The sequence below is a fragment of the Periplaneta americana genome, chromosome 16 (genome assembly GCF_040183065.1).
Source record: "Periplaneta americana isolate PAMFEO1 chromosome 16, P.americana_PAMFEO1_priV1, whole genome shotgun sequence".
Lineage (NCBI taxonomy): Eukaryota > Metazoa > Arthropoda > Insecta > Blattodea > Blattidae > Periplaneta > Periplaneta americana.
The window spans coordinates 98,372,411-98,388,536 of NC_091132.1; the positions used below are offsets into that span (position 1 = coordinate 98,372,411).

The window sequence follows — 16,126 nt, forward strand, 5'->3', positions numbered from 1 at the left end:
CAAAGCCAATATTTTGTAGTAATTTTGTAAGCACAAGTTTTACAGTGGATGTTTTTCTTTCTCCTCTATAGTAGTTACTGTTAGTAGCTATTTCGCACTTTACACAGACAAAAATAGTCTAAATCAGTTATTGGACACGGACGATTATTAGTCCTCTATAGTGCAACTAAGTAAAGTTCCCGCTTCTACATTATCACTGTAGAGTGTAGACGAAGCACCATATGATCATGTTCACTGAGAATTTGACGTAAAAGAAGTCTTCGCTTTTGAATTTTAATGCGCTGACACAATTCAAACTTGTACATATGCTTTGTGAGTGGAATGTTATTCTAAGTCAACCATTTCTACATTTTCAGTTCATTTTTATTGAATGCAAGGGACTTTATTTCCATCTAAACTCATTTAGAACTAGACGAAAGGATAGACAAAAAAATCTGAGACTTCCCACACAGTTCTCAAAAGTTTGGCATTGAAAACAATATTAATTCCGTACCAAATTTCTAATTGAAAACTGGTTTCATGCCTCCTCTGACGGATATTTATTAGATGAGAAACTAGAAGCAGGATCAGAAGGAACATGTCTCCACTTTGCATCTTACTGTCATGCAGGAGTTGAAGCAACAAATTTTGACGGCGAAATACTTGCAATACAAAACACCCTTCACATTTTAATAGACTATTTAGATCACAGCAAATTTAAAAAGTGGTAATTCTACCGATTCCAGGTCAGCCTTTATAAGCATTATTAAAGTCAAAGGATAACGGAACAAGACTATGCTGCAAATTTATCAAGGCTCTACAGCAGGGGTCGTCAGCACAGAGGACCCTGGGGCTAGCGTCTCTTACCCGCGAAAAACGCAGTGCACCATGGTGCACTCGTAGCTGCTAGCGGGTATGCTCTCTATTTCTTCCTGGTGCACGACGGTGCACACGGGACGGCACCGCTTACCCTTTGCACATTTCAGCGAGTGCTGATGACCACTGATCTACAGCATATGAATGAGGAAGTAGTAATTGAGTGGATCCTTTCATATTGCGACTTATGAGGTAGTGAGGCAGCTGACCTCCTTGCCAAAACAGTTGCTTTCATCTTTCAGATCAATCAAAGTTAACACCATATGAATCTGTCGAAAGAATAATATGCACAAACTCAGACACGCAAATGAAAACCGGCTGAAACACGCATCCGAGAACAATAAATGGCAAAAATTACATAGAGACCGCAATCTCATAATGCAAACCATAAAAGAACCAACAGTTACTGTCTTCAAACTACTTACAGGTCATGTAATATCTTCACAAAATTGCCATCTTATCCTCAGCTAATTGCATCTTATGTAATGTCCTAGATCACATAGACAACAGATTGGCCATCCCAATGTTAAAAACGGTAACATGTGGAAGAGAACAACCACCAGGATCGCCACCGACGATTGGGAACGACCGCTAGATGGGAGTACAGTTGCTTCATGTAATTCAAATGAGAGTTTAACGTGATTTCTTATGCAGTAGCTAGATGGCAGCATAGTGAAATTGATAAAAAGTTGTTGCCGTTAAAGCCTATAAGGCTGAGCAATCTGTTATATGTGTGATCATGGGTAATACGAAGTCTAGATGGATACATCCCACCAGGAAGTTTGCCCAGCAGTAGTGACTGCGACCTGCAATACCGCCAAATATTGGAGAGCTAGACTGTTAATGGCTTAAATATCAAAACAGCACATTGGAAAACAATCAACCAACCTACCTATGTACCTATCAACCAACCACTACATTATCACTGAATTCTTTCTTTCGCAGATTTTTTGACAGTCAGACAAGCCATTGACTACGGTGATACGTTGGTACACTTTCTTTACAGGGATGGCAATTCCGGTTTTGTCTGCTTCAATTTTAAAATAATGAAAATTGAAAGTTTTTGGATTAAATTTACCCTTAGTTGAGATGTTAATTTCAGTTCCTGAATGTTGACAAGTTAATCTCAGTTCCTGACTAAACACCAAAAACGTATTGTTTAAAAATGAATGTCTCATGAAATGCCTTGTCACATAATTCACATTATTTGGCTGGAACTTTGTAAAAAGTGACTTGTAACTACAGTAGCAAAAATAAATAATCAATTACACAATTTATTTATCTAATATAGGCCTATGCAGAAAGAACGACTAAATGGCTTTCGGCCAGCGAACTTTCATCTTATTCGGCTTGTATACTGACTGATTATACTCACTAATTATCTATACTACTAATAAATCTTTAACCAAAATTTTTCTGGTAATTTTCGATTTTCCAAACGGAATTAGTGTTAACATGTATAATTAACCATCCTGAAAACGAAAATCGCTTTTTTGAAATGTTTATTTGTATGTCTGTCTGTCTGTCTGTCAGTCTGTCTGGATGTTTGTTACCTTTTCACGCGATAATGACTGAGCAGATTTATATGAAAATTGGAATATAAATTCAATTCATTGTAACTTAAATTTTAGGCTATATATGTCGTTTAAAATACTTTATTTAAAGGAGGTTACAAGGAGCCTTAATTTTATTAAATAAATCGAAATATGTCGCTTATTATTGATTTTATGAAAACTATTACATAACAAAACTTTCATTTAAAACGATTTCCGATAAGTTCTGTTCCATGCAAAATTTTTATAGGACTGATTGTACCGAAGTACATAATAGTATTTCCGTGCAGGAATTCTGCATTACCAAATGGCGAGATATGTCTGTTTTAAAATAACAATGCTTTTTATATCATGGCCACGTTAGATTAATATACGAGTAATAAAGTTAAAACGAATGACTCTGCATTTATTTAAGACGGTCTTGGAGTCTTTGGACAACAATAGGATTAATATACGGATGATATGATATGTATTTATAATATACTAAATATTATTATATTATGAAGAGAAAATATTTGTTTTTGTATGGGGAAATCTCAGGAAATTATTTAATATATTTAAATAATTCTTTCATCATTGGAAAGTGTAGTTCCTTTAGATGGACGTAGGCTTTATGTCATTACAGAAGCTCATGAATGAATCGAGGACTGGGCACAAATGCATAATAAGTTAGGACTAAACAGAACCTTACCCACAGAAAACGTTATATCGTATACTGTCGAAACTAATAATTAGCTATACTGCAGTTAAATTTAATGCCATTTGTAGGTATTTGATGTCTGATTTGCGTTGCGTTTTTTTATGAAAGAATGAAAGCCAGAGATGGAATAATTTTACAAATATACTCGCGGCACATATTAAATATTAATTATTCAGTAACATAACAGTGCATATTACTTAATTACGTATTTGGGTGAGCTAGGGTAAGATATAGGCTAGGAGGTACAGTTCTATGTAGTGAACAATACTCCATATTGAGTAATTAACAAACCAAGATCTTTAGCATGACTTGTGGTTTGTAGACCATCTCAAACCCCAAACTCCACACCTCTGAGCGCGAGATCTTATATACTCTGTCAGTTATGGCCGAACGTTACAATAAAAACAATTAACAACATAGGTATTTCAGTCACAACGTCATAAAATTCCAGATAAAGCTATGAAGTAATTACATAATTGAAATATGACTATTTGGTCTAGGGAGCATCCGTTTTCATTACAAGAATAATTCGTTTAACTTGCTTGTAAATTAGTTTTGAATACGTTGCGCTGCTGGAAAAGTTTTTCTTCCTGAGATTCAAGAGCCCTCGCAACCAATTAAAAACTTATGTAGGTACTTGTAGTAGTACATCCATTATCAACACACGTTTTATATAATATAGGGCAGTACAACACCTTACTTCAAATTGCATCGTTTGGTGACAAAGCCTTCTTCCAGCTGAGACTAACAACCTTCAGTTCTTATAAATATTTTCTATTTCAGACTCTATTAGGTCTAACATAATACCTATCTTCAAAGTAGAATTAATCGAACAAATCCAGAACCTATTGCATAGTAATAACAGTTACATTCATAGTTCTAAATACAATTTTGAAAGTAATTCAGGAACAAACGATTTATAATTGATAATAAATTAATTATTGACTAACAATAACAAAGCTGTATTTGGAAATATAAGAGATTTAAGTCAATAATATTTATTTATAAAAAGTGCAGCGGAGTGCGAGGGTACGGCTAGTATTATTAATAAAACAATAAATAAATATTCAAAAAGTTATTTACTCGCCGAAACTAAAAAATCAGATGTTGAAACTACCCACTTTCATTTTATAAATATTGTTACCATCACTTGTTGCAATTCCATTCGAGAAATGGAGGCACTCTTATCATGGATATTGGTTTTCAATTGATTCAGGGTGCTGCGGTTTGATTTGTATACTTTGCCGTTCCTACTTCTACAACAAAATTACTTTCCCTCTCAATATAATTATTAAAAGGAGACAAAATCATCTTCACATACCTATCAGCAGTAACAGTTTCCTAATAGAAAATATACTATTTCTCTCTCACTACTAATGGTATACTTCTAATTTCTGAGCATCCTCTTGCGACGGCGATTTAAATCCCTTTATCTCTCGCTTGGTAGGAATTAAATTATGAATATATTAATATTTTTTAAAGTACTAAAAGCGATTACTTTGGGAATTTATATAACCACGCAGTCAATTTGGATCAATTTACAGTACGTCACTGCCTCATAACTGGTATCTTCTTGATATCACTTAAGAGGTTCAGACTTGTCTTCGGACAGTTGAGTAAACAACAGCATACATGTTGATTAGAATGCAATCAGAAAACCGATCGTACATTCAGGATCATCATCTAGTACTTTATGCACTGCAATAATGAATATACGCTTAACAATTCACAGCCGTAATAAATTCCCATTTGCTGCAAAATTTGATTCAATCTAATACCGTGAAAAATTCTCGAGGTGATGAGCAAATGCCATTCGAATATTCATCGGTGGAAACTTTATTATGACTTTTTTGACTTAAACACTCCATATCTTATGAAATACATACACAAGTTTATGAATAACTATGTGACTTAGAACTTTGTTACCAAGAATCACTTATAATATATTCGTCTTTGAAGTTCAGATGCTGATTGTGTTAGAACATACGAATAATATAAAATAATCTTAATGAAATTAAATAATTTAACTAACAATTATTATGTACAGTACTTTGTCGTTACGAAGTAGCAGCACAAGACGTAAGGCAAAACAATGCTCTCTTTACTAACACAGCCGCCTGTACTAGAAAATTTACGGACGAGAGAAAAGTCACATGATTGAAAACCACTCAACTACTCATTCTCTGTTTATGGCTACTGTAATAATCATTTCATGTAGCCATATAACACAGAATCGATTTGAATTTGTACCTTATAATAAGTTTATCCTGTTTCTTCCTGAAAAAATACTACGCATACACGTTTAATCTCCATTTTTACATTAAAACAGCATGAAGATATTCGGTTGCAGTAAAAAGCAATTGGAAATTTTCGTTTATGATAAAAATTTGTCTTTTCATGTTGAAGATTGAGTACTGCATAGTGATTTTGAACAAATGTACGAATACAATTGCGACGGTCAGAATAATAATGGTAGATCCCAACCGAAGTTTATTTTGAGGAAAATGACATTTTCTGTTTGTTCATGTTTGAAGCTTTGCGAATTTTTAACATGAAAACTCGTTTTTTTTTTTCAGAATTTGTTAAATATAGTGCTTAAAGTTTACCTGAAAATTCTTGAACCTTTGTCTTTAGTATTTCGTCTGTTTTTCTGCTGTTTGATTAAACAGAGTAGGCCTATATGGAAGTTAAAAAAATAAGATAATGATGAGTTTCCTTTATTTTTATGACCTGGTACGAAAAATCTATATCCTATATGAATGAATCGAAAAATTTAATTTTTACTAATTAAATCCAAAGAGGAACAATATGAATGTCCAGTAAAAGAGTTAGTGAACGCCATAATATTGACTACAATGCCATGAACTTATAATGGACGCAAACGAAAGCTCACACAGTTGGGATATACCATTTATTCACTGAGAAAGCTTTCTTTCCCACTAAGACTAATTTTCAGTGTGAAATATGACAGATTTGGCATATCGCAATAAATATGAATCTTCACCGTATGAAAGGTAAACAGCAGGAGTATAGCCTATAAATAATCGTACATCTATCTCAAAATTCGAAGTCGTTGGGATCTACCGTCATTATTCTGAGCGCCACAATTTTATGGGGCCCATGGAAAAGGAGGCCATACTACATTCCTATCGATTTTTAGTTCCTTCTATAATCCGACACATCTTACCATTTAGCACCTATTTTATGAACTTCCAGTGTTATGGCATGTGTCTACTGAACATGGTAAGAATTTATAAATAATTCTTCTTCACTTGAAGAGAGAATCTTTGTGGAACAAAGGCCCATGTCACACTGTGTGTTGGCTTCATAGAACAGTGACTCTGATAGGCGCAGTTGTACGCATCCATCCAATTAAATGCAATGTAGTACTATTTAACGTTTGCATTGTTCACAACATGGAGGAATCGTGTAGCAATTTGAGTCAGTTGGAGCAAAGAAATGAAATAGTTTCTGCCAAGAAACTTCATCGTAATAGGCATGAATGGAAGGATAATGAAAGGAGAGATATTAAGAAACAGTAGTAGGCAGTATGTGAGACGAAAAACAACCAAGTAGTCTACCATGATAGTATTCTATAAGTAATAAATTCGATTGTTGTTTTATCACTGTGCAAAATAATGACTCGATACCAACCACGATTTGGATATAGATCATATACATGTGTATTATATTGCATATATGCGCATACTTGACATAGGAGAAGCACCGACTTAAAAATGCTTCTCCTTCAAAAATGAGTTCTTGTGGCATAGGCCCCTTTTCCACCGAGCTCCTCAATTATGTCATTCATAGTGAATTAAGCGCTGACAATCGCATATACTCACATCCTCTTCACTTTGATGATGTCGCAACACGATTGAATATGATTGCAAAGATCCTTGTAGAGAACGTTACAACACTGAGTGTAGGGCCAGTATGTTTGCAATTTCATTATCGTTATAAAAACCAACGATTTAACTCAAATTCCCTAATTTTATTGATTTCAGTATTTTAAAATTGGTCTTCCCACCTAACCTAGAACGTACATCCTTGTACATTATTGTAAATTCATTTTAATTCATTGTTTAACATAATTTTTATCTGCTGTAAATGAGAGAATGTGGAAGTAATATATTATATCTGGCAGGCTCGTACTAAATGCCATCCATTTGCTGTAAGAACTGAGGTTTTGGCTTCCTCTTCGACTGATGGTAATGACATTTTTAAAACAAATATCCTTAGGAAGTCTTTCTTGTTAATCACCATTTTCACTGTGTTTCATATAATTTAAAAATGCATTCTTCCAACTCTCATAATTTAAAATTTCCAACTATAAGACTAGAAAATCATAAGTCTAATATATGATAGGAACTGACTGACAGTCTGAGCGATTATTGTTCTTAGAGATAAAAATGTTCTTTAATAGCAGTTCTACTTTCCTTTAATTCACATTTCTGAAAATTTTCATTACAGATCAGTCCAATCACCGATAAAAATTAGAAACTATTGTATGTGATAAATTAATTCTTAATGTGTTATCTACAAATCAGGAGGTAATATGAAGCGAAACAATAATTATTCACCTTTTTCTATGTGACAGGAGCGTCCATCACCACTCACAATGAAAGATTTGCTCATGTGTGCCATGGATGTTGCCAAGGGATGTAGATATATGGAACAAAACCGCTTCATTCACCGAGATATAGCAGCCCGGAATTGTTTGCTTACTACCAAGGGACCTGGCAGGGTAGTCAAGATTGCTGATTTTGGAATGGCAAGGGACATATACAGGTGAGTGTACTCTACCACTTACAGAGTTTCAAAGGATCCAAGCAAGTAAAAAAAAATAAAGGATAAGATAATGAATATAGAAAGAAATATTATTATAATGAAACATCTTTTTTTAACAATTAATTCCAACTATCAGTAGTTTCACACAAAGTGTGGACATACATTCTCATCATCAAAGAGGCTGTGTTCAAATTCTGTAACAAGAGAATGAGATCCGAGTCGCAGTGAGTAACTGTTACATTCTTAGGGAAGGAAATGCCATTTAGATTCTTTCTCAAAAGTTTTTAAGTTCGCAATATCACTACCTACCAGACTTTATAGCGTCAGTCTAGAAACCTGTCATGTAAACTACAAAATATTTTTCAAGCCACAAAATTAATATTGAGTCAGATATGATAGCCACCAAAGTGCTGCAAAATAGCGCTTATAACCGGTTTAGATTCGACTGGTTAGAGAACATCCACCAAGGTCGGGCAACCGACCGATTATTCGATTTACAACCGGTTATCCCTTATGATTTGCAAGTAGACAGAACATCAGGCGCACTTCATCATACAAGAAACCGACATTTTCTAAGTACACAAACGGATTAACAATTGAAGGAAATTTACTTTGTCTTATTAAAAAATGTGTTTGTTTGATATAGATCTACAATTGAGGCGTCCATTTCCAAAAGAATCCTTGTCCATGCTGTTTAATTTTTGGGAATGTGATAAAAACGTTTTATTGGTATTTTTGATTGGAAAATGTTGATGAAACGTTCGTATTTCGTTTATTCATTGTTGCAGAATGGCATTCTGAAAGAATTAACTCCAAATTCTTATTGGTTTTGTTGAAAATAAGGTTATTTACTTTGACAAGGGTTATTTTGGAATTGTTTTGTGGACAAGGGCGATTTTGGAATTGTTTGAAATGGATAAGGGGAATTTTGTTCTTGCAACATTTTATTAGTGACAGAAAAGAATATAATATTTAATAGTAATGATAATAATAACAATAATAATAAAGAATCTATGTTGTCTTGTTTAGTATATAAATCCTGAAAAATAAAAGCAATTTAGAAGCCTAAATAACAGAAATGTATACTTCGGTCATCTCCACTACGGCAAAGAAGAAAGGGCATCAATAAAATTTACACAAAATTAATGAAAAGTGAATGGAACACATTCAGAATTTTGATAAATCATAGTTATCTATTAATAGCAAAATAGCAAATAGCATTTAAATTGTCTCTAGCCATTGGCAGTTTCAAGATCTTCCATGAAACCCCCCTCATTTTCATCTTCAGATGGCAACTCAACTTGAAGATCACTGACAGTCTCAAGTTGTTTTAAAATTCCAACAATTGCAAGTTAGTCCAGGCCTCTCCAAAGTGCAGGCTCAGTAAGCGATGAACCCTTTCCCTTCAAGTAAAGGTGTCACTGCACTAGATACTCGCCTAATCTTACTCTCAAAACTTGTAGACTGTTGCTGTAGTTAATCCATATTTTTTATAAAAGCTATGATGAAGTAAAACGTAATAATTAATGCAATGATTAAACTGAGAATATGTGAGTAAAAAATAAAGTACGGTAAGAGAAATGAAAGCCTACAATGCACCACTTACCTCAACAAAACAGGACAACTTTGATTATGTTTCACAGCTGTACTGGTCGTTAAAACTAATGTGTTTCTTATGCTCTGTGCCTATTGAGGTACTACCAACAGAAACATTAAATTATTGTATAAAGATGTTTAATTCTCTGTACAAATTAAACATTGCACCTAAGATGACAAATCAAAATGAGAAATGGACAAGAGAACTTTTGGAAATGAATATCACATTCTTCATAAGCTCCGCAATTGGACAAGATTCCATTTGTTACTGTACTGATGATTGCTGCTATAGTCAGCCATGATTGATTCTCTGTTGTGGACAAGGGGCATTTTGAGTCTGTTCGTAATTTTCAAACGCTTTTTATACAGGTTTAAATGCGTTTTGGAACTGTAAATGGACGCCTCAATTATTGATTGATCACTTTAATACACTTATCTTCATAACTAATACATAAATGAACAAATGGACACTGATAACAACAAAGGATATAAGTGTAATGCAGAATATGAAATCTGGTGTGTAAAGAAATGCAAAAATAAAATAAATTACAATTACTTACTAAAGAGGAGAGCAAATAAGTACGTAGGCCTACATTCTAATGTCATATTTACATTTTAAACTCAAAATGCATACCTCTAAAACAGTAGTTGTTAATATATAATGCCTTTTAATTACTCTAAAGAGTTGCATTATTATTTCATTAATAAATCACTTTTTAAGAAGATAGCGTGTTTTTAACAAGAAGAGACGTACTCTGAAGCTCAAATGCTTGTACTTTCACGAAGCATGTTGTTGCTCTTGAAGTTACCCAACTGTAATACCTGGACTGGATGCATGAATCAATCAATGAATTTATGAATGAATCAACTAATAAAGTCGGCCTGGATAGCGTACTTGGTGTAGCGATGACATCTGTGCTCGAGGTTGCGGGTTCGATCCCGATTCAGGTCGAGGACATTTAAGTGTGTTTAAAAGCGACACCCTTATGTCAGTAGATTTACTGGCATGTAAAAGAACTTCTGCGGGACAAAATTCCGGCACATCGGAGACGCTGGTATAACCTCGGCAGTTGCTAGCGTTGTTAAATAAACCATAATTTAATTTAATTCAACTAATGAATAAATGAATTGATGAATCAATCAGTGAATCAATCAATCCATACATGAATTAATCAATGATTCGATGTATGAATGAATCAATGAGTCGATAAATGGATGAATCGATGGATGATTGATTGATTGATTGATTGAATGTACTAAGAGAGGAAGAATTATCAATTAAATGAAAGGCCTAAACGCGTCCTTACAAGGCTCTTGTAACTCCTGTATGGCTCAATGTGGTCTGCCTTTGCCGTCCACCCACAAAGAATGAGAAACAACTCGTATATTCGATAAACCGATTCTGAGACACTCCGAGAGATGGGAGAGCTTTGAATGCTGACTACAGAGCCAGGCGTTCAATAGCAATATATAACTTCTATTTTTCGTAACTGCTTGTGCACGACGAAACCACACATGATAATAACAATGATAATAATAATAACAATAATAATAATAATAATAATAATAATAATAATAATAGGACATAATATATTGCAACTACACTCAATTACAATCTAACACAGAAAGTGAGAAGAAAAGGAGAAGATGAAGAAGAAGAAGAAGAAATCTAAAAAAATTGACGAACATAAATAAGGTCATTTAAAATCACTTCCAACATTAGAGCGTCATAAATGTTATGTCCACTGTTCTCTTGTTCAACAAATATAATTGAAGCGTGCCGGGCGTTCAATAGCAATATAAGATTTCTATTTTTCGTAACTGGTTGTACACGACAAAACCACAAAATAGTAATAACAATGATAATAATAATAATAATAATAATAATAATAATAATAATAATAATAATAATAATAATAATAATAGAACATAACATATTACAACTACACGCAATTACAATCTAACACAGAAAGTGAGAAGGAAAAAAGGAGAAGAAGAAGAACATAAATAAGGTCATTTAAAGGACTTCAAACATTAGAGCGTTATAGCTTACATATTACAACTTTTGAGGTACAAAAAAAAAAAAACAGAAACATCACTGTATTGAGCAAACAGTGGGTTTGATTTAAAAAAAAAAATACTGATAATACGTCCGCTGTTCTGTTGTTCAACAAACATAACTGAAGCGTACCAGGCGTTCAAAAGCAATATATTATTTCCACTTTTCGTAACTGGTTGTGCACGACAAAACCACAAAATAGTAATAACAATGATAATAATAATAATAATAATAATAATAATAATAATAATAGGACAACATTTTACAACTACACGCAATTATAGTCTAACACAGAAAGTGAGAAGAAACAGGAGAAGAAGAAGAAGAAGAAGAAGAAGAAGAAGAAGAAGAAGAAGAAAATCGCGAAAATTGACGAACATAAATAAGGTCATTTAAAATTACTTCAAATATTAGAGCTTTATAAATATTACAACTTTTGAGGTACAAAAAAAAAAAAAAAAAAAAGAAAACAGAAACATCACTGTATTGAGCAAACAGTGGGTTTGATTTTTAAAAAATACTGGTAATATGTAATATGTATGTGTGTATTTATTCAGACTGCAAATGGGTATATACCAGACTGCAAATGGGTATATACCCGGTGGCAGTGGTAACTAATTACACTCAATAATGACAATTAATGATAAACACAACTAATAAAAAACAATAATTAATAATAATAATAATTTATTTATTTATTTATTATTAAAATTTATTTATTTATTTATTATTAATATTTGTGTGCTGAACAACAGCCAGATAATAATAATAATAATAATAATAATAATAATAATAATAATAATAATAATAATAATAATAATAATAATAATAATAACAAGGAGCATCCTAAAATAAATGAAGCATGGTCACTTAAAATAACATTTAAAGTAAATCTAATTTGTATCTTAACCCTAAGTTCGAACTAAGACCCACGAGTGTGACAGGTTCATACCGCTGTTCTCTTGTTCAAAAAACATAATTGAAGCGTGCGGCCGAACAACGGGACAAGCGCCAAATTGAGCAAAACTAGAACTGTGAGTGGAACATGGAGATTGAGGCTTCTTCTATCGTGACATATGGTCTGCTTCGTCGAAAATCCGCGGGAATCTCGTTTACTTTTGTGATGTGGGTGCAGCATGAGCAGAAGTGTTTTAAAATTCCTCTGTTGCACAATTTGCTCAATAGCGCTTGTACCGTTGTTCGTCCGCACGCTTCAATTTTTTCTGCGACACAATGCACAGCATTTTGCAGATGTATTGAAATATTTACAATTTCTTGCGAGATAATGTCTTTCAGTTCTTATAGAATTGTTAGGTGTGTCAAAAAATCACTTTACAGTCAAAAGTCGGTCAGAATGAGATCTGCAGATTGTGAGTGCCATACTATTGGATGATATTTACTGATAACACGATCACCAAATATCAACGTAATTAATTGTTTTGCAGGCGTATAGATGTATTGCAGTTTGCTATGTTGCATGAAGATTGTGTTTTCCAGGTCGTGATTCCTAATTCTAGGGGAGACGAATTTCTGTAGTAGGCCTATACTCTATTAACGCTTCAAGTTCACTATGAAATTCTCTGTTATTTCATTATCTTCTTCGAAGAACATGGATCAGTGATGACTGTGAAATGAAGCTACACTATACAGTGACTTGCAAATAATGAAGACCTTGTTGAATTAGAATAGGGACGGGAACAGTCTCTCTCAGAAAGCTTCTTCCGCTACCTTAGTTGCTGTTGTAGGCTATTATATATTAACCCTAGCACTGCTAAGGGGGGGCAAAAATTGCCCGCACTATTTGTTTTATTTGTGTAGAATAAGTAATTGTTGACCTGAAGAAACAAGATTGTAGGTAGTTGTAGATTAATATCTCAAGTATATAATGACATGGATTTATAATTTTTATGATTTATTTAAATCTGCCTACCATCTTCATTTATAGTGCGGGCAATTTTTGCCCCCCCTTAGACATGGATGTGACAATTTTTCTGTCTGAAAATATTGATCAATAATCAGATTAATATACATTGTTTTATTGTTGGTACCACTGGATATACAAATTTAATTCAAATTATGTTGTCATTGTTGCTTTTAAAGTAATAACTGTCTTGTTGTTCAAACTAGAACAGTTGGAAATTAGTTGTGTGAAATGTCTCGTAATAATCAGAGTGTCAAAATGTCTCGGAGTTTTCTCACAGAAAAAGAGGTGACAGCTATGGTAAATGAAGATAATATAGATGATGCAAGTGATCCAGAAGAAGATGATAATGTTGTGACATACGACAGTGACACTGAATATCATAGAGAAATTGAAAGTGACTCAAGTTCGCGAAGTTCATCCCCTGATCAGCAGCACGCTTCTACTTCTAACATCGCTGTTATGGCAAGAAGTGGTAGGGAATATACTACTGCACCTCCAAGGCAAGTCCGCAGGTCAGTACAGAATATAGTGAGTTTCCATGAAGGTTTGACTTCTAATGCGTCAGAATCTTTCAAAAAGTTTATAACTCCTGAAATAGTGAACATTATTGTGCATCATACCAACGAAAAAGCTAGTATTAGGAATCTAAAACTTACAAACACAGGAGAATTATATGCCTTCATTGGTATTTTGATACTCATGGGTGCAAATAATGGCAGTGAACTGCCAATTGATGATTTATGGGGAAAAGTACTGGGCAAGAACATCTACACAGCTACAATGAGTCGTATTCGATTTGGAGAACTTCTGTCCTTGATTAGATTTGATGATAAGCAAACAAGAACTGAAAGACGAAAACAAGATAAGTTTTGCCCCATTCGCGAAGTTTTCTATAAAATTGATGAATTGTTTGTAAAATACTACATACCTAGTGCACATCTAACAATCGACGAAATGCTCTCGCTCTTTCGAGGAAGATGTCCATTTAAAGTCTTTATGAAAGACAAGCCAGGCAAATATGGCATATTGATTAGGATGTTATCGGATGCACACACCCGGTACATTCTGAAAATGGAGGTCTATGCAGGAAAGGACGAGCGACCCGCCGAGGAACGGAGTGCAAAGGCAGTTGTTAGACGCCTAGTGAAGCCGCTGGAAGGAACCGGAAGAAATGTAACAACGGATCGTTATTATACATCCATCGAGCTAGCGGAGGAACTTTACAATGATGACAAGCTGACTTTGGTGGGGACATTGAAGAGTAACAGAAAGCACATACCGGAAGAGCTAAAGAAGACGCAGGGTCTAGAGCTATATTCCTCTAGATTCTTATTCACAGACCCGAAAACAGGCAAGACACCAGTTACCTTGGTTTCATACATCACCAGACTCAAGCCCACTAAGAATCTCCTACTTCTATCCACACAACATAATGATAGAAAAGTGGATGAGTCGACAGAGAAAAAGAAAACAGATGTTAATCTCTACTATAATGAAACAAAAGGAGGTATAGATAGCATTGATCAAATGACGCGACATCACTCTGTGAAGCGGGGGACTAGAAGGTGGCCGCTATCTAGATATTGCATGTCTCAATGGTGGAACAATTTTCATGAAAAACAACCCCGACTGGAATAAGAAGAAGCATAATGTAAGAAGGCTCTATATGCTAGAGTTGGGCCAACAACTAGTTAGGCCAGTTGTGGAAGAGAGAGCCAAGAATATTATAGGTTTGCAAAAGCCTATCATCTCTGCAATAGAAAGTGTTCTAGGGAAAACGCTTCCCAGTACTAGTGTAGTTGTTCCTTCTGGTGCATCGTATTCACGGGGAAGATGTCATCTCTGCTTGAAGACAAAAAGCTCTAAAAGGGAAAAAGACAAAATGACAAAAGTGTCTATAGTTTGCTGCAGGTGCTGTAAATATGTTTGTTCCACTCATTCTGCAAAAACAATCATATGCAGCAATTGTGAAAATGAAAGTGAAAGTGAGTGAAAAAAAGCTATTGACAATTGAGCAATTTGTGACTTTGATTTTTAGTTTTGTTATTTGTGGTCTACAATAGTTTTGTTGATTACTTAGTACAGAAAAACCTGAAGTTTAAAAAGTCAAAGCATTAGCCTATATGTGAAATATACGTTTTTATAAGACTATTTTCAAAAACTCATATACTGTATGTGTCTTTTAGAATGTTCCTGATATAGACAATTGTGTAGTAGGCTAAATATTAAAATAATGTTTTGTTCATTACTTAGTACAGAAAAGTCTGAAGTTTAAATATCCAAAGCATTAGCCTATGTGAGAAATATACGTTTTTATAAGACTATTTTCATAAATACTTATATGTGTGTCTTTTTTTTTAATGTTCCTGATATAGAAAATCGTGTAGTAACATAGTAAAGTAATTCTTAGTCTATTAAAAAATCAAAACAAAGCGCGGGCAATTTTTGCCCCCCTTAGCCATCCACGTGACAGATCGAAGCTTAGTAGTGCTAGGGTTAATAGGCCACTCATGCTTACTGCTCTGTTTACAATATTACAATATTGATCTGTCGTAAAAAATCTTGGCTTCTTTTTCGATAATAATCTAAATTGGAATTTCATGTTAAAGAAACGATAAAAAAATCTGTTCCTTCATTCACTGTTTGAG

The 16,126-nt window shown here is 33.9% G+C and overlaps 1 protein-coding gene across 1 annotated transcript in view; it reads left to right on the forward strand.

The window, feature by feature from the left end:
* Alk (Anaplastic lymphoma kinase) overlaps positions 1–16,126 on the forward strand; it is a 506,844-nt gene that overhangs the window by 467,249 nt on the left and 23,469 nt on the right. The window contains exon 22 of the mRNA XM_069812582.1: positions 7,709–7,899. Coding sequence (XP_069668683.1) covers positions 7,709–7,899 — 191 coding nt within the window. The remainder of the gene's footprint in view (positions 1–7,708; positions 7,900–16,126) is intronic.